Here is a 20392-nt window from a genome sequence, read left to right as displayed (position 1 = left end):
AAGGGGGATAATTCTCTGTAAATGCATCACCACAGGCTACCCTCTTTCCATATTCTTGTAAATGAAGATTAGCGACTTGATTATTAAATAATATTCAGAACAACAGATGCATTCGCAGTTAAATCATTAAATAGCTGGCTACATGTCTCGAGTTTCAAGGCCCCATATTTTCTTAAAATGGGTCTTAATAGATGTAAAAACCTGTGTATCATATCATGTAAAATTACATATTACAGCAGACAGATACCACAATGGGACACAGTCATTACATGCCTTGAGGTGTGATGGTGGATTCTTTCGGAACTGATCCCTGGCAAGAATGAGCTGGTATTTGGTAAGACTCCGCAGATCCTTGTGGCCCATCACTCGGTTCTGGACCAGACGAGACATGAATTTCTCCAGCACCTGGACAAACGGAGGCAAACACATATATAGGTCATCAATTGTAGGCCACTTCCTGTTCTTTGAAGGGGGCATTATGCATAACACTGACTAGTTGCATCCTAGTGACCCCGAGCTGAAAGGTACATCCAGGAACATACAGATGTTTGTTCTACTGATAAACAGCCTCACACACAGACTAAATGAAAGCCTGACTTCTTAACACTAAATTGCATTGAAGTGTTTCTCATCTCCCCTGTCCTTGTTTTCTTATAATGGGAAAACAGATTAAAGCAATTTTTCCAAGAGACAATTTTACCAACATCTATTCATCCTCATGACCGTGGATAATGGGAGGCTGGATCATTACATTTTCAATTTCAGCTGGGTGGAAAAGCAACTCTGCAAAGTGAATGGAACAAAATTACCCTGGAAAAAAGTAGGTTACCCGGTGGAGTCAACTAGTGTCTAAAAACAAAATTATATAACACATGGCAAGCAATTTTTCTTGTTTTTTAGGGCATTCAAGCATCAAAATTAACAAAGTAAATAAAAGGTATTGTAAGCGATAATGAACCAGAAATGAAGATTTACTCTTTATGAGTGAACTGAGCTGAGGCCATGCCCCATATCTCCTTAACGACAACCTGTTTCTCTGAGATTAATATGCATTAATATATATATGTGTGTGTGTATGTGTGTGTGTGTGTGTGTGTGTGTGTGTGTGTGTGTGTGTATAGATGTATAGATAGATAGATGTATAGATAGATGTATAGATAGACATTTATTAGTTTCACAAAATGTATGTCACACAGGATTTTTTTTCTTATTAAGCTCAATTAACCACCTCAATTAGGTGAGGTGGTTACAGCTAAATCAAAATTCCAAAATGGGTGCTGGATGGAGATATAATTGCACAGTTCAGGTAGTACTCAATGTTCAATGTAGTACTGAGTACAGATGGGCAGCAAAAATGCTGTAGGCATTTCTATTAATGGTTACAATGAAATCTACCTGCAATATGACAAGGATGGAGCCAATGATGGATTTGCTTGTATATATGAACAAACACTCTGGGGATAAAACAGTTTTACAGCCTTTTCCCCTTTTTTTCCCCCCATTTACTGTGATATATTAGTATATCGTCTGCAAGATGATGAGCAAAATGACAGATGAACACAAAACATTGGGTTTCCGACAATGCAGAAGCTAAAAGCGCAGATGTTTTTCTCAGATCTTTTTAGAATCACTAGAAGGTATGATAATTTTCTTACTTCATCTATGCATCCACCATAGATGCTTGAACAACTTATTGATTGCAATTAAATTTAGTGTCGACAACAATCCTAGTCATTCATGACATTCCACTGATTTTCAATCGATGTAAAGATAGTGAAGATCAAAGTTGTGTCTGCACCTCTTACTGTAGCTGCTGTGTGTCCCTTTCTTACTTATAAGATATTTTTTTACAGGGAGTGCAGAATTATTAAGCAAATGAGTATTTTGTCCACATCATCCTCTTCATGCATGTTGTCTTACTCCAAGCTGTATAGGCTCGAAAGCCTACTACCAATTAAGCATATTAGGTGATGTGCATCTCTGTAATGAGAAGGGGTGTGGTCTAATGACATCAACACCCTATATCAGGTGTGCATAATTATTAGGCAACGTCCTTTCCTTTGGCAAAATGGGTCAAAAGAAGGACTTGACAGGCTCAGCAAAGTCAAAAATAGTGAGATATCTTGCAGAGGGATGCAGCAGTCTCAAAATTGCAAAGCTTCTGAAGCGTGATCATCGAACAATCAAGCGTTTCATTCAAAATAGTCAACAGGGTCGCAAGAAGCGTGTGGAAAAACCAAGGCGCAAAATAACTGCCCATGAACTGAGAAAAGTCAAGCGTGCAGCTGCCAAGATGCCACTTGCCACCAGTTTGGCCATATTTCAGAGCTGCAACATCACTGGAGTGCCCAAAAGCACAAGGTGTGCAATACTCAGAGACATGGCCAAGGTAAGAAAGGCTGAAAGACGACCACCACTGAACAAGACACACAAGCTGAAACGTCAAGACTGGGCCAAGAAATATCTCAAGACTGGTTTTTCTAAGGTTTTATGGACTGATGAAATGAGAGTGAGTCTTGATGGGCCAGATGGATGGGCCCGTGGCTGGATTGGTAAAGGGCAGAGAGCTCCAGTCCGACTCAGACGCCAGCAAGGTGGAGGTGGAGTACTGGTTTGGGCTGGTATCATCAAAGATGAGCTTGTGGGGCCTTTTCGGGTTGAGGATGGAGTCAAGCTCAACTCCCAGTCCTACTGCCAGTTTCTGGAAGACACCTTCTTCAAGCAGTGGTACAGGAAGAAGTCTGCATCTTTCAAGAAAAACATGATTTTCATGCAGGACAATGCTCCATCACACGCGTCCAAGTACTCCACAGCGCGGCTAGCAAGAAAGGGTATAAAAGAAGAAAAACTAATGACATGGCCTCCTTGTTCACCTGATCTGAACCCCATTGAGAACCTGTGGTCCATCATCAAATGTGAGATTTACAAGGAGGGAAAACAGTACACCTCTCTGAACAGTGTCTGGGAGGCTGTGGTTGCTGCTGCACGCAATGTTGATGGTGAACAGATCAAAACACTGACAGAATCCATGGATGGCAGGCTTTTGAGTGTCCTTGCAAAGAAAGGTGGCTATATTGGTCGCTGATTTGTTTTTGTTTTGTTTTTGAATGTCAGAAATGTATATTTGTGAATGTGGAGATGTTATATTGGTTTCACTGGTAAAAATAAATAATTGAAATGGGTATATATTTGTTTTTTGTTAAGTTGCCTAATAATTATGCACAGTAATAGTCACCTGCACACACAGATATCCGCCTAAAATAGCTAAAACTAAAAACAAACTAAAAACTACCAAAAACATTCAGCTTTGATATTAATGAGTTTTTTGGGTTCATTGAGAACATGGTTGTTGTTCAATAATAAAATTATTCCTCAAAAATACAACTTGACTAATAATTCTGCACTCCCTGTATTATTTTACATGTCAAGAGAAAGGACCGCTAGCAGCAACCAGCTTGTAGGCTGACAGGTGGAGCTCAGTGTGGAAATGTGTACACAGTGGTCAGGTCCAGATTATGAGATTACTCAGAACCAGATTAGTGAGGTCACTGTTTTAGGCTGCCTGGAATGTGAAGTGAAATAACAGAATGTGCTGAAAGAAAAGTGTCTACTCTGAAAGTAATATGTCTGATTATTTATACCTCCTCTTGTGTAGAAATCAATGCAAATCCTGGCCTCAGTTTATGATTAGTGTCAGCACTAGTTTGTTTCCAAGGGTATCCAGTGATTTACTTTGCCGAAAGAATTACTTTGGAGGTAAAGGTTAAGGTGTTGATTTGCATTTTCTGATTTAAATGTGGAAACTGGGAATGCAAACTTAAAATATATTTTCATATGTACATTTAGCAACTTGAGCATAAGGCAAATGCTATCTGAAATAAAGCATAGTAATATAAAGATGGTGTAGACATTGCACTTTGATTTATCTAGTGCTAGCAAAAAAGAGCTTGGCCCAATTGACAATAATGTAGTTGACAATCTCAATGAGCATGCTCTGTGGGTTCCAGCAGCTGATTGGTTGAGAGCCATGGAGCTAAGTGACGTGAGGAATTGGTCAAAGTCTGTCTATAGGCAGCTATTAATAACATAACCTATACTAAACTGAACTCTCACTTTGTCATGTAAACAACGAGGAGGTCTTCATGATGTGTTTGTGTGTCTGTGTGTCAAGAGTTCTGTGTCTGTATTTTTGTGTGCATAGTAAAGCTGTCTTAGTATCACTGACACTTTTGAATAAGTCTAAAGAGAAAAGAACCAGCTGCTAAATGAAGAGTACACACTTCAGTATGGTTAACCATGTGACAGCTGATGAGGCGACTGCTGCTACAAGGCTGCTGTTGTGAATCCATATCTGTCTGTGATGGCTTATAATAAAGAGAGGGAAAAGACAAAACTAGTGATTGTGTAGGTGGAAAGGCACAGCCATGGAGGGGCCACGGGTCGGTCCCCCCCCCCACTCCCTCCTTGTAGAGCATTGTAGGTGTGTCTTTCAGTGTATTTACACAGACCCTCCCACACCAACTGTAGTAGATTATATAATATCCTCTCTACGTGCCTGTTGAAGGGTGCAGCATGGTGGCTGGCTGTTGCAGTGACACAGATCAGAGGAAATCCTGCCTAGTCAGTCCCCTAGCGCACAAATTTGCGTGTGCTTATAATCCACTGCCTGGGAATAAAAAAAATCTGTCGAAAGACTACAGATTAAAAAAAAATATTAAAAAGATCTAGCAAAGAAAAGAACTGATTACTATTTAAAATACATTTTTATCACTCTTTTATAGGTTTTATAGCTTGCTTTAAATAAACGGCAAAGATGTAAATGCAGGCCAAAAAATTGCGTTCTTAAGGTCAAGGATGTCATCAACTTCTTTAAGCATTTGGATGCAAAAAAATACACAATAATGAAATGCAAAGCTGTTACTGTGACAGAAAAATACATTAAAATATATGATCCTTTAAGCTGACAGTGAATGGAAGTTTATTACACAAGTAGAACATTTTAAATACCAATCTAGAAAGCATTTTTTCTGACTGATTAATAGAAAAGGGGAGACATATACATTTTTTAGTTAAAAAATGTATATATACATAAAAAATAACCAAAATGTAACCAAATCAAGATGTAACTGAAATAAGAGAACAAGTATAATTTAAAGTGAAAGGAATACATTTTATAAAAAATAAAAAGAACAACAGTATGCTAGAAATGCATCTTCTCTTCCTAAAAGGTCAGTTAAAATGTCAGCTTCTCAAATGAAAAAATTCACGGCTTTGCTCTGTTTTAATACAATTACTGTAATTGAAATTATTGATGTCATGGTCAGTCACAATCAAGCTACATGCTGTGACCATGTCCTTGGGAGACTACAAGATAAATTATAGAAAGAACTCTGTAATTAAGCAAGAAAACAATTTTAGAATTAACTGAAAATAGGGGGGAAAATTGCTTGCAGCTTATTTGAGAAGCAAACAACAAATACATAGCCTAATTACATAGCTACTTCACATAGAGACTCCAAGGTTAATTGTTTAATTAGTAAATAATAGCTACAAACGAACTTGAAAATTACTATAAAAAGCATTTTTTTTAATGCTGCCATTAGCTAAACCTTTCTAGGTAAACTGCTGGGTGAGGTATGTAAGGGTAGGGGGTCTTGGTGGGTGTGAGGAGAGGAGGTGGGGGTTGTGGGAGCCCACAGATCACGTGGTTTTACGGCCCGCCCTCATCTCTATAAACATAGCGCTGACCTCCGGCGACGACAAGGGAAGCGTCACGGTGCTCCGCACGAGCGAAAGAGACGTTGACTTTTTTTGTTTTCAGCGGCTCCAAAGTGCTCCCGGTGAAAGAAAATGCGTCGTTTAAGTCGTATATAAGTCAGCTATGCAAACATGGCTATGTGCATCGGGTGAAGCTTAGCAGCGCCTGGTTTGTCGACCATAAAGTAAAGGTTGTCCTAATCTGGACAAGCAAAAACAACGCGGCGCGTAGAAGGAAGAAGACTAGCGCTTGAGCAAATCGTCGTTCCGGACGATTTTGAAGCATTTATTCTTTTGCCCATTAATTTGAGACAGTTATCTCATTAGGTACTAGGCAATTTTACAAAGAAAAAAAATGGACCGAGGTGGCTGCCAGATGAGTGGCGGCGGTCCTAGTAGTGGAGACGGTAGCGGCCCCGACCGACACGGGATGATCACACTGGAGGACCTGGAGTCTTTCTCGGAGGACCAGCCCGAAGACTCTGGCAATGGGAGTCTCGAAGAAGAAGGCCAGACCATGGAGGAAGACGAAAATCCAGACCGCCTGCTACATTACTGGCAGGAGGTAGCGAGGGGACACCAAGTGGAAGTTTCTCAAGGTGAAAATATACATATATATCTATATTTATATACAGAAATGATGTTGGGGGAATTGTTAAAAACCAAAAAGGTACATGCCAACGTAGCTGACATACACCTTGGCTTTTAGCCTCGTAGTTTTAGTAGCCTACTCTTCCTGTTTCTTTTATAAACTTTAATGTGAGGGATAGAAAGAGCGGCAAACAAGTCAAAACAACAGCTAAAGGGATGTTTAATTTTGGCACTCAATTTTTTTGTTGTTGAAGGATCCACGTACATTGACCTAGATTCCGGTTAGGGACATAGACAAACCTGTTCCAGCCAGAACATTTCTTAATTTCAGACAAGCATGTGTTTAGTTCATAAAAACAAAAAACAAAACTTTCGGGCAGAAGGGTTGTAATTAAACGGGAAAAACAATAGGAGGCACACAGAGTTGTGGTTCCTACAGTTTGCCCATGGGGCCTCCAGGATCCCCAGTAAGAGATTTAGTGTATAGGGCTTAAAATCTGTTGTTTTAATGGCTACTACTTTTTATGCTTGAATATTTGCAGATTTATGCCTTTGGCCTACTTGAGTAAATAGTCCATCTGTCACAATAGTAAAGCCACACTTAACTCTTACACAGGGGGCACAGTGAGTATAGTGAGTTATTCACATCAAATAAATGGTGTGTAAGGCTCAGCTATTGCTACAAAATCATGGACCATGTATGGCACATAAAACAGTCCAGCATATACATCTGTCTGCTTACAACTCAAAATATTCATAATATTGGTTTGCAACATTATAGACATTGTGATATTATGATAGAGGTATTAGGTCAGGGCAACAAATTTAATACTTATGTAGTAATAGTCTGTTTGATCTAGTAGTAAATATAGTAATATTAGAGTTTGTGTTAAGATTAATAGAGATGCTTTGGCTTCCTTTTTTTGTTGGTCATAGACAAAAACAAATTGTGTGGTTGATGGCAGATGACAGGCTGTTTTGTTTTGATGGGAAATACAAAGTGTACACTTGCAAATTAGACAGACACATTTGCCACTCACACTGTTAGATGTGCCTAACAGGGTTTTATATATATTATTTGCTTGATTCAGCACTATATCCCTGTTAGAGGAATAACTCGGTAAAGTTACAGAAGTATAAAAACAAAGAATCATAACATGAGCTTGACTGTATTTGTGATTTCACAATGGACCTTTTTTTAACCTCACAATAACCACATGTGTGATATGTCTGACATAGAATTCATGAAATAAAGCTAACGGATTTGCACTTTGTTAACCCACAATGATCAACTCTGTTTACAGTCACTAATATTTCCTTACCAATGTTTTGTTTACTTGTGCCCTGTTCAACCACAGGCTGTGATAGGTGCTTTTTTTTAACTTGTGCATTGGTACACCTGCGTTGCTTTATCAACACAAATAAAAATTTTCAGTCATACCTGGACCTGATAGAAAAAAACGTCTTTTTTTTCCCCTGAAATTTGGAAAAGAGAGAACACCGAAAACCAATTGTTAAAAGGTGATACACACACATAACCTGCTATATATGTACAACGATTTTTGAAATCATACAAAACAATGCAGGTGTAGGACTCTTATTTCCTTGTTCATTTACTCGCTCAGTTAGACGAGCAGAAGGATGAGAGATGAACTAAGGAGTGTGCTCTATATTCACGACCACAACACAGTTGTTGGTCCATATGGAAATGTGTTTTTATGTGTGCATGATGTATTTACAAAGTGTTTATAATGTAATCAGGGTTGCTCAAGAATGCCTTGTTCATGGTTTTAGGTTTTAAGCAACAACTGAGATGCTGAGTCTGATTTGAATGTGCTATTAAACTGTTCCTCACATAGCATGTCCGGCACAAAACACACACAAACACACATGCCTCATACAGTCTTTAGATGTAATTTTAAGTTGCAACATTGCTTTGTGTTTAACTTAGAAGTATTAACCACTGAGAATATTAATTCTGACACCAAATTGGCAAAAGAGGGTCGGTTTATTTTAGTCACTGATTCAATCAGGTCTTCTCGATTCTATTAGCATTCCATTATTTTATTTGGAAAACTATTGGATTGCCTGGTTTTTCCTGGCTCAGAATGCAGGATGACTAAGTTAAAATGGTTTGTCCACATACAGTAAAGGCAACGAGTCTGTGGAACTTTAGTTGATAGAAATCCATGAATTTTCCTGTTTGTGCCTTGACCACTTTTTAAATCAAATGCAATTAATATTGAATATACAAAACCCTAATTAATAACAGAGTAAAAAGAATTTGGCAGCTGCAAAAATGAAGAACATACACAAGGATTTCACGAGTTTCAAAACCCTGTATTCAGATAAATTAAAAATTAATTCTGGCAGTGTTCCCATTTCCAAAATCTTTAGCCATGACTACAGTCTTCATCATTATCCTTTGGATCTGGTTAAAACATAAAAAGGTAAGATTACATTTGGTTGTGGGTTTTATGCAGGCGTGCTCAGAATTGCTCTATGCAAAAAAAAAAAAAAAAAAAACACAACCAAATGTAATCTTACCTTTTTCAGTTCATTCTGCTGTTGCAAACTTTTAGTTTTCTAAGTTTGATTTTAGCATGTGAATTCAGACGTTGTGCTCGGCAGGAGCCGACAACAAAAACAGTAGTCTCGTACTCAGAAGTCTTTCAAGTCACTGGTGATCGCAGATCTTGGAGACAGAGACCTGAACAATAAGCCTATTGAGATCAGATAAACTTTTAATTTTAATTCCTGCTCGACAGCAATAAAGCCTGCCCTATGGGGCACTAAACCAAATCACAGGCTTCTTATTAGTTCAGCCTCTGTATGTCAGAATACATGGATTCTTTTAGGCTGAATACAGTTTACATGTAACCTCTTGTCTATACTTCAGTATATGTGTAACTCAAATTATTTAACAAAAGTAATTGTTTTTATTAAATATTATGTGGTGGCAAGGAGCTTAAGAAAATTAGATGTACTTAGGAAAACTATATTTTATAACAATTCAAAGAATTTAATTATCTACTATCACCTTTAGATACCCAATCATTTAGTTTCTAACCATCTGCTATTTGTCTCTTTGGCTGCCCTTAGGGAATCCAGTAACAGACTGGCACATCCTCCTCCCTCTGTTCCCTGACCGCAGTACTAATTGAGGACAAAATCACTTGCTGGGCCTTTCTGACTCAGAGGGGATTAAATACCTTGCCTATGCTGGTACTGAGGTTGTGGCCTCACTGTCGTACTAAGGGGACAAGCCTAGGCCACATTAAACTGCTTTGCTCTAATTGGGACTGAGACCAGTGCTGCTGTTTTAAAATAGTAATAATTTGACCAGTAACCAGATTATTAAAATGCCCGATGCTGATAACAGACCAGATGTTTTTGATATTTAATGGGGGGGGGGGGGGGGGTGGTTGTTGTTGTTGTTCTTCACTTACCTTCCAGCCAGTTACACACAAGTTCAGTGACAGAGATTTATGAAGATATGACATCAAAAGCAATGTGCCATAATGGATAAACCTTGGCCAATGGCACCATTTAATCACTTCTTATTTTCCAGTAGGCCAATGTTCAGCTGGTGAATGAACACATCATTGATCAATATACTGTAACTGGTATCCATAGCAACCAGTTTCATTAGAGGTTTCATGTTTGTTTTATCGACTCTTTCAGGATACCCTGATGTCACTACAGGAAAGTCCTTTAGACTGTAATTTTCATGCTGGAGACAAAGATGATAATTGACTCACTGAAGAGTAAAATGAGGTCAAGAGAGCAGATGTAACCAGCTGTGATGGAGGGATGAAGAGTTTCTAGCATGTAAACAAGATGAATGTTCATGCCACTTTGAGCTCACTCAACACCCACTGCATGGTGTGTTTAACTTTACATCAGTGACTATCCAATGAACCAAGCTGATCGCTGACATGCCATAGTGTCCCTTAAGATTGACAGTATCACACAAATTTAAATGAAATTTAAGAAAAACAAAACAAATTCAGTAGTTATGTCTGCTTATCTAATATGACAATGAAGTATTTGGCTCACGCAGTGGTCTTACTAGGTTTGTACTAAAGCTGTTGTAACTTCTGTTACAAAAATTTTAGTAGTTAGTATTAACTTCAAAAACTAACTACTAACTTCAGTTGCTGAAACTATTTTTGTGCAGTGTTTTTGGTTTCTCTGTGATCTTTAGTAAAGCCAAAAATGCATGAGGTTTCCATGTCACAGACTGAACAAGGGTCCAGCAACACATACAGTACGTAATAGGGGGACATATTAACAGAATTTAAAACCAAAATAACTAAAACAACAATGACATGAGCACGATTACATCGATTAGAGGTTCTTGTTGGCTTTGATTCATTTTTGATTAATTACTCAGGCCTGCTTCCAGCCAAACATCCTCATTTGAGTCCAGCCTGATGCTTTATAACAAATGTTTAAGTGATGAAATGGTTTTGATTAACAAGTTGCAATTTGTTATGTATGTACAATTGGCAACTACAAGGGGAGTGAAACGGAGGTTAGTGGAACAGGAGGCACACTGAAAGTGGGACATGACTACAGCTCTGTATTGATTAGAAAGCTCAGGTACAAAAACAAGCATTTGTGTTGACTGTTCTGCGTCAACACTGAGAAGCTTTGGAAGTCCCGCCATTGAAACTGATGAGTTTTCTTGATTGTGCAATCAGTACATGCCTGCACGTGTGTTGGTGAGGGTGGGGGCGAGGCTGTCGTAGATAAAATTTTAGAAATTAAAACATTTTATTGTTCATTCTGGGTCCCTGCTCCTAAATCTGGTTAACTATTGAATGAGGAAACTGCAAAACGACAAACAAAAAAATTTCAAAAAAAAAAAAAAAAAAAAAAAAATAAAAATATATATATATATAATATTAAAAAAAATTATATAAAATAAACAAACAAACACATAAAAATATATATATATATATATATATATATATATATATATATATATATATATATATATATATATATACATATGTTGAAAAATGGCATATTTTCTTTGATTACAATCTGGTGACTGACTACCAAAGAAGTTTTGTTCCCTTTTGTTCCCTCAGTAATGTTTGTAAATAAGAAACCTGTCTGTACAGTTGCTGTTTTGGCTGCAGCACAAAGTTCGTTTTTTGGGGGGTTTTTTTTAAATGCACTTTGCCACTTCATTTTGCATAACTAGTGAAAAACAAGGATTTCATAAGCTACAAAAACTTTTATTAGCAATTAATTAGAAATTTAGTGGTAAGTAAGTAAGTAAGTAAAATTTATTTATATAGCACTTTTTAAGACAAAAACGCTGTTACAAAGTGCTTCACATAAAAACATGTCAAACGAACAATATTAGAAGAAATATAAAAGCATATCAAACAAGCAATAGTACAATATAAATATAAAATAAGGCAACATATTACCCAAATGCCTGTCTAAACAGATGAGTTTTAAGCTGTTTTTTTAAAAGAGGCCACCGTGTCGATGGTGCGTAGTGAGGAGGGTAAACCGTTCCACAGTATTGGAGCCAGGGTTTGAAAAGCGTGATCCCCCTTTGTTTTCAGACGAGTCCATGGAATAGATAGACGACCACTATCAGTGGATCTAAGAGTTCGCTTTGGAGAATAGGGTTTGAGAAGCTCCGAGATATAGATGGGGGCCTCACCTTGTAGAGACATAAACGCAAAGGTGAGGATTTTAAACTTATATCTATACCCAATCGGAAGCCAATGCAAGGATTTTAGTATAGGAGTGATATGGGAAAATTTATTGCTGTGGGTTAAAAGCCTTGCTGCAGCATTTTGAACCGCTTGGAGCCGATTTAGTGAGGCCTTAGATACACAGGAGAAAAGTGCATTACAATAGTCTAGCCGGGAGGAAATAAAGGTGTGGACAAGCATCTCCAGTTCGGTTGTGGAGACAATAGTCCTGAGTTTGGCAATATTTCTTAAGTGGAAAAAGCAGGAACGGGTCACGGATTTAATATGAACGTCAAAGGTTTGGTGCTAATGCCAAAACCTTTTTGCCAGGACTGCACAGCGTAACGCTTCATGAGATCCTACTAAATATTTAGACACTCTTTGTCTGTTATGTGCATCAGTCTGCTTTCTCTGTTGCCAAGTAATTGATCCCCTAAATAACACACATCTCTCTGACCTTGTTGCCCTCATGATATTGAGTGATAAAATGTGATTGAATTGGATTCACCTTAAGTGCCTAGTGTTTGATTGTTCATTTCTGTAGTGATGTTAAGTTTGAGGATAAGTAGCCCTTTGGTAGTTGTAATCAGCGGAGTGTACACTAGTCTTTTTTTGTTTGTTTTTTTGAAATTCATTTTCTGTTTGTTTAATAAATTAACTAAATGAAATGAATGAGCATAAAATACTTCAAAGTGCCAAGGCATCTCTAGTGCTGTAAAAGAGCAGGTGAATAAGGTTTCAAAACCATTGGCCAGTGCTGTAGTCTCTCTCAGTTAATACCAGTCTATACCTGGCCTTGGGCAGCTTTAGTCAATGTTCCCTTCCATCAGCTCTAATAAACATAACTCTCTTCAACATCCTGGCTCAATGCTCTTCCCAGCTGGCAGTGCTTTCTCCCTCAAACTAACAACACTGCCAGCCAACAGATTACTGCAACTGAGGACATTTCGCACAGAGAAGAGGGCACACTGCACATTTTTATACAATGCAAGAGATAATATGTACTATTTGGACATCATAGTAGGGAGTTGCGTGACTATACACATTTGTATTAATGCATTTTAATTTCCTTAGCATGGAAGGCCGAATATGGTATCAAGAAAAAGCCTGTTACTGAATTCCCAGTACACAGGCTCAGTTGGGTGTATCAAACTGCTACGAACATGCTACAAACTATCTTATAGACATGTTTTTTTGTGTGTAACGGGTTATGTTTGTCTGTTTGACAGATATGGCAGAACCCATTCAACAGCTAAGCACCAATAACCAAGGACGCAGTCACAGAGAGCAGATCCCGTTTACCCTCCTTGGACGCAAAGAGAAGGTATCACTGGCTTTTACTACTTTGTCAAGGGAAATGGATATAATCACCATCTTCCTATACATTTTAATGTTCTGCATAAATGACAAAAGAGAGCAGCTGCCAAATAGGTCACCCAGTTTAAAGGACTGGAACATATCTGCACTGAGAAATAGACTTGAATATTTATACCCTCCAAGTATTTGAAGGGTCCATCAAAAAGTTAAGTATACTCTACATAAGAAAGACTGTAAACTACTTAATAGAGTGGAGCCATGTTTTTGTCAATAAACCTAAACATGATTAAGCTCATAGCAAGTTTATGTAAATATAATTATATATTTAAGTCTGACATTATTATTATTATTATTATTATTATTATTACACCTGAATTACAATCCCCCCCCAATTGTACTATAACACATGTAGGATTTGTACAAATAAATCCTACATGTAAACGACTCCTCTCTACAGATATCCAATAAAAACAAAAACACAAATGTCAATCTACAGTCACATACATGTTTTCTCTGTGTGAGGGTCAGATCTTTATTTCTGTCAAAGTGATCGTGTCACCCAAAGCTGTTTAAAGTCCTTTGTGGACTGTATAAATAAAATAGGCTAATTGGTTTAACTTGAGTTAATTAGTTCATTAAAACTTGGCCGGAGACTCCAGTTAAACAAAGGGCAGTCACGGCACGCTATTCTTAGAGCAGTTTTGGGCATCTTGTAAATCACACATTTTGCTAACATCCAGAGTCCAGTTTCCTTCCTGAATCCTGGCATAAAACATGCTGTCATTTTAAGTTGATTTTAGATTTACAGATCGCACAACCGTAAGTGAAGAAAAATAAGATTGTTGTACCTGCTTAAGAAAAGTTTCCTATGCATTTAAGAACAAGTTTAAAAAAAAAAAAACCAAGTGAATAGAACTGAGGGAGTTTTGTAGTAAATAAGAGGTTAATTTTATTTGGAAAGCTTAGTGAAGACTCAATTAAAAAAAGAAAAACCTGAGTGCATAATTTGCCTTTGTAAAACCTGTAACCTTATTTAAAAAAAGGAAAGAAAATGTGGGTAAAACAAATAATTTTGATTTGAAGTATTTAATATTCACAAGACGTGCTACTTTTATGTACACTTAAAAGGCCAACCACCTTACTTGGTTTCTTGAAATATGCAAATCTGCAGACATTCGTGTCCACAGCAGTCAAAACCTTTGCTCCGTCTACCAGAGTATTCCTAGGATGTTTATGTTTTTGTCTGTGTTTTCTTTGTCAGTGTGGTGAGATCCTGTATGAGAAACGCCACTATGAAAAGGGTCACTGGGCTTGTATAATAATGCGTGAGGAGACGTATGAACAGAGCATTTGCTATGGCTTTATGAGGATAATGAGATACATCTGCCAACACAACTCCTTAGGTGAGTCCGGAAGCAAGAGACTGTTTTATGCATACGATTAGAGGCTGGCAAGCTGATTTAAGCTATTCCTTATATCAGCCTGACAGTGATACTTTGCTTTTTTTCTACATGTAGGTGACTATCTGGGCATGACGCTGCCTATTGTAACAGTGGTGCGCACAGATGAGAATCATTCTGCAATGTCCCCTGATGTCACTGTGGCTTACTACCTTCCCACTGAGCACCAGGCCCAGCCCCCCCAACCTCACGACAGCGACATTGTCATTGAGATCTGGCCTGCCACTGTTGTATATACGAGGTTAGTAGCTTAAAAAAAACGTTTCTAAATGAGCTCCCTCCTTTTGTTACTGACTTTACAGTAAGTGATTATTAAGGTTAGAATTTGTGCTTGGTTTTACACTTATAGATCACTCCTTCCCTCTTCCAGAGCCTTTAGCGGTCCCACCAATGAAGTGACCATCATAAACCAGATAAGCACCTTGGCCGAGCTGCTGGAGTCTCCAGCAGTGTGTGTCAACGACTCATTCATCGTGGCCGGCTACACCAACCCTGCTCACAACAACCGTCAGAATGAAATCTGGTTTTTAGAGCGGCGCTAAGGGAGAGTGGGATTACGTGGCATCCTACTTGTGACCCTTAACTTTCATAAAGACTCCCTTAACACTGCCCCAGCTTAGCTACAGCCTCAGGTGCAACATCGTCGTCAGTCACCACCACTACTACCTGAAATGACCACCAGCCCAGCAACACTCCAGAACCATCTGGTTTCATCTTTAAATGACAACAAGCTCAACCTCAGTCAGTTTTCCTTTCTGTTCATTTTAGTTAGATCATTTGGCACACAAGAACTGAACTCGACCACTGCCATAGTCTTGTGAACACTACTCAGATGATAGGGTGAAGCGTAGCATTTACTCCTGCTTAAAGATGGCTAACAACCTTTTCCTAAGCACACTGCCCACTAAGTGGTGTGAGAAACATGCAACAGCCTGCTCATCTGCAGAGGAGTCAGGCTTCGTGGTGGACATGCAGCCATATTGTGCTCCCTTCTTTTTTGTTGCGCAGCCACAATGTCTTGTTATGGAATGACGCCATCATTCTCTTGCTTATTGAGGCATTTACAGCTCTGCCACAGTTGATCCACTGTTACTTTACCTCTGGATTACATACTTCATTACAGGTTATAGGTTTGTGATAACAGTCACACAGCATATTCTGCATATTCAGTAAAAAGTGCAATATTTATTAGATAACCATAACAACATGGCAGTACCTGGGCCACTAACCTAACCCAATCTAGGTGCGTTCAGTTGATGAAAGTTTAGGAGGGGATTCTGCAGCATCCATCTTGACCTGAACTAGTGGCTTTAACCATAAATAAGCTTGACACAAACGGTGATGTTAATTTAGAAAACAAGCACTTTTGAACGTAACTTGTTCATGTGTGTTTACACTTGAATGTAAATCTACGGGACAAGGGGGTAACACACAGATCACTTCTACAAACCAAATGCTGAAACACTCACTGATATATATATATATTTATTTATTTTTTGCTGAATGACAATCATACAGTACTTATAGATTATATACATCCTTTTCTCTTACAAAAATAATGCAGTGTAACGCATTCCTCATGTTTCAGGTCTTGTACACACACAAGTAGTTACCCAAGTACCTCTTTTTGTGCTTTAAAAATAAACAAAAAACTACTTTTTAGTATTAGTCATCATTCACTAACAATTGCAAATACTACCACTGCTGAGTAGAGACGATGCAAACTCGTTAAGAGAATATAACTGTGATAAAAATAGAAGGCGCAATTCTGATTCAGTTAAACTCATCTTCTATCAAAAGAGGAGTCTATAAAGAGATTGATGGTTTTCTTCATTATATTTTAATATAAAATCATTAAACAAATTAATTGAGAACTCCAGCTAACCCTGCAGTTTGCAATAACAGGGATTTTTCTCTTCTGGAAATAAGAGAATCTCTCTTCCAGTGAGATAAACCTGGTAAAGAATTGGCCAAATTATCACAGTGTGAGGATTTTTACCAGAACATTTTGTAGCTTTTTTCTTTCTTTCTTTTTTATGTAGGAAAGTACAAGGTAAAAATGATCATTGTGTGAAACGGAGAGCATTACAATTAAGATAGTTGGTATTGGGTTGGGGAGGTTGCCCAGTCGTAATCTCAAGAAGAACCGGTTAACATCAGTGCATCCAAATCCAAAGACTTTATTCTGCATTAAATGATTGTAGCATTGCTATGATACTCTGTGACATCTGTAGGGTGTAAACTCTTGCAAAGCCATGTTACGTGTAGGTCGGTATTCCCTCTGAGAACCTAGTTACATAGCAACTGCAAGTGTCTGGATTTAATTTGTTTTTGCTTTTTTTTTTTTTTTTTTTTTTTTTTCTCTAGTGTTCTACAAAAGTGTTATGTAATGTGAAAATTAAAGTGTACCAACATGAGCTACTGTAGTTTTTTTTTTTTGTTTAATAAAAATGTGCTTGTCTCCTGTCTTTTCAAATCTACTCTGGTGAAGTTTTTACAAGGTTGACATACACGGAGCTTGAGCTCTGCGCAGCTTTTGGCATATTGATGAAGAATTTAGTTTTATTAAATAACGACCAGTCTTATGAGTCAGATGAGCTGATGATAAAGCTCCAGATTTACTATGTAAACTGTTTGGATACAAAGTAGCTGCAGACAAAATTACTCTACTCCTTGCCAAGTACAGCCTAAATAAACAGTCTGAGAAAGGGCAAAAGTCAGATCATTTCATATGCTACCAATTAACCCCACCACACACACGCGCATTATGAATTACAAATACAACAAATGAGAGGTTTGATTATTTCAATAATTAAAAAAAGGAGCCAGCAGAGACAAAACATGAGGAATAGATTGTGTTATCTGTTGGTGTGCCAAGAAAAACCTAAGGCTGCAAAGCAAATAGCTTCCAGGACCCATTATACTTTTATTTTACCTCCAGGGGACTATTCTCTCTTTTTTGTGGTGTCAAGTGTATTAAATAAAAGGTGTCACACCCTGCTTAGATCTGAAATGTAGGACATAGTCCATTTCAAAACATCAAATCAAATCAAAATGTATTTATATAGCACATATTAAAACAACAGTGTTGACCATAGTGCTTCACAGTCAGTAAAAGCATGAGACAGTTAAAACAAACAATGAAAGAGGACAACAAACAATAGGTAACAACACAACAAGCTAGACCAGCCAACTAGACAGAATCAAAAGCCAAAGTAAAAAAATAAGTTTTAAGACGTGATTTAAAAGACTGGATAGACTCGGCAGTACGAATATGAACAGGGAGGTTATTCCAGAGTCTAGGTGCCACGGATGCAAAGGCCCAGTCACCTCTCGACTTCATTCGAGTCCTAGGTTGTGCTAGGAGCCTGTGATTGGACGATCTAAGTGCTCTGTTGGGATTGTATGAATGGAGTAGTTCAGAAAGATAGTGTTGAGTTACTGGAGCAAAGTAATTACACAATCCAAAAATAAGGACACAGGCAGTATACAGTAGTCTATCATAGTGCTGCTCGTGGGACAATACAGCACTCTGTGTAACGCCTAAAAGAAATAAAGCCAGCTGACTGGAATTGCATGAAGGCTTAAAGAGTTTTTAGCTTGCAGATGAGACTGAGTAATAATACTGTAATTGATAGTTTTAGTCATAAATATAACCTCATTTAGGTTCATTCAATCTTGTTGGGCAAATTGTTCTTTAATGCATACCTACAGCTCCCATAACAACAACCATAAAAGGTGTAAGCTTTAAGCCAAATATCTTCTGAGCTCAGTAGCCTTTAGATGTGCCGTCATTAAATCCGCACTTAATCGAACCGCAAGAGAAATGCGACTCAAGTCGATATATGGGCAAGCACTGGCCTTTCTAATGTCTGAGCCAAAAGCTGGACGAAAAAACAGAAAAAGCACCTGTATGCATGACTGCTTCATTTTTCTGATTTGTTTAACAGTTACTAAATTGTGCTTGCATGACTGCAGTAATGAATACAAAATAACCCAATGTTTTGGCAGTGGAAAATGGATTTCAGCAGGTTACCAACATACTCCAATCATAGAGTAATATGAAGAGAAAGAAAAAAACTAAAAGACAAAAAAAAAGAAAAAAAAAAGAACTCTGCCCTGATAACAATAAAGAGAGAATTAGAAGGAAAAGACTAAAAAGGAAGAAAGTGCAACACAGTAAAGAAAAAAAATACAGCGGGTCTAAAATTTCAAATGCAGGTGTCACATTCCTGTTAACCAGCCAGCTGAAACAAATGAAGTGGAGCTGCACACTTAAAGTGCAGAAGACACAAACAGTGAACTAACCCATGATGAGGAGAGAGCCGATCAGTCTACCAGCACTAAAAGCTAGACCACTGAGTGTAACAGGATGTGGCTTTCAGGACAAATCAATCAATTTAATATGAACTGGCCCAGAAAGAACCTCACAGGGAGGAGAAAGAGGTGAAGCTGAAAAAGTTTTTACAGTTGAGGAGTTCTGTTTTTTTAATAACAGAAGGAAGCCAAAACTTACCACAAGGTGGCAGTAAAGCACCAAAGGAAAAACTCTTAGCTGCTCTGCAGAATAATGAAAGCAAGCACAGGCAGACAAAAAGCAAAGAAAGAGTTTGTATAAAACTAACTTCCAAAAAATATATAATAAAGTCATGGACTGGATTCTTTCAAACACTGTGCATACAGAAACGCACCATTGACACTTCATTATTTACCTATCACATCACACAGAAACAGCAACCGCCTTCCTCTGGAAGATACTGTATCTGCCACTCCGTAAAAGCTGCTCCAAAACAGCTTGAAAAACACAATAAAGAGCCTAAGGTATTGAACCTAGCATCCAAACATCCTTGGGACATACCAGAATAAACCCCATCTGTGCAACAACCCACCAACCCAAACAATCCAACACCTATGTCCTCATGCCAGACACATAACCACATAACACACCCTGCCTAAAATCCATGAATGCACTCCATGTTTTGACAGCAGAAAACAACCATACATAATATTTGGCAGATTTTTTTTACATGTACCCCTGGTCAGTGCATGTTGGTTGTGGAAACAATAAGCAGCCTATGTGTTCTGCACAAAATAAAAGAACTGACATATTTTATTCCTTGTAGAATTACATTTTTAAAAAGTATAAACAATGTCCTGATCAGAGCAGAGACGAAAAACATGACAAATCATTTGCTGCCCCTACCTGCAGGTAGCGTGTCTGGTAAGCTGAAAGGGCCTCACCCAGAGGAACCACAACTTTCTCCACATTGCGCTGGTGGGAGTGAGCCCGGATGTCAGGACTGTCTTCTGAACGTAGCTCAATATGGGAGATGAGCAAATTGGAGATCACAGATTGCACCGACTGGAAGGATGAAGTGAGGCGGATTGCAGATTAAAGTCTACTCACTTTTAGGTCACAGCGCAGAAAAAAAAAGTGCATCTTTCTCACCTTTGTATCTCCTCCTGGGGTGGCGCTAAGAGCCAGTATGCGGAACTGCAAAGTCTGGCTGCCGAGCAGTTTGATGACCTAATGAAGAAGACCAA

At 38.2% G+C, this 20392-nt stretch overlaps 2 protein-coding genes across 3 annotated transcripts in view; one reads left to right on the top strand and one right to left on the bottom strand.

Moving 5' to 3' along the window:
- Window positions 1-20392, bottom strand: part of fancm (FA complementation group M) — a 45152-nt gene that overhangs the window by 23559 nt on the left and 1201 nt on the right. Inside the window, exons 3-5 of the mRNA XM_040041354.1 lie at window positions 20298-20375; window positions 20052-20210; window positions 274-405 (exon numbers count right to left, since the gene is read on the bottom strand). Of these exons, the coding sequence (XP_039897288.1) occupies window positions 274-405; window positions 20052-20210; window positions 20298-20375 (369 nt within the window). The remainder of the gene's footprint in view (window positions 1-273; window positions 406-20051; window positions 20211-20297; window positions 20376-20392) is intronic.
- Window positions 5745-17661, top strand: soul3 (heme-binding protein soul3). 2 transcript variants are annotated; one of them, XM_040041361.1, is made up of 5 exons: window positions 5745-6356; window positions 13301-13395; window positions 14650-14791; window positions 14906-15089; window positions 15219-17661. In XM_040041361.1, the coding sequence occupies exons 1-5, from the start codon at window positions 6113-6115 to the stop codon at window positions 15388-15390; spliced, it is 837 nt and encodes a 278-aa protein (XP_039897295.1). In that variant the 5' UTR covers window positions 5745-6112; the 3' UTR covers window positions 15391-17661. The 2 variants fall into 2 exon arrangements, with proteins under 2 accessions (XP_039897295.1, XP_039897294.1); XM_040041360.1 differs by having other exon boundaries at window positions 15198-17661.

This window comes from Simochromis diagramma, unplaced genomic scaffold, assembly GCF_900408965.1.
Source record: "Simochromis diagramma unplaced genomic scaffold, fSimDia1.1 OVJJ01000304.1, whole genome shotgun sequence".
In the NCBI taxonomy this organism is placed as follows: domain Eukaryota; kingdom Metazoa; phylum Chordata; class Actinopteri; order Cichliformes; family Cichlidae; genus Simochromis; species Simochromis diagramma.
The sequence above is the reverse complement of the archived record's forward strand: the minus strand, read 5'-3'. Positions and strand labels throughout refer to the sequence as shown.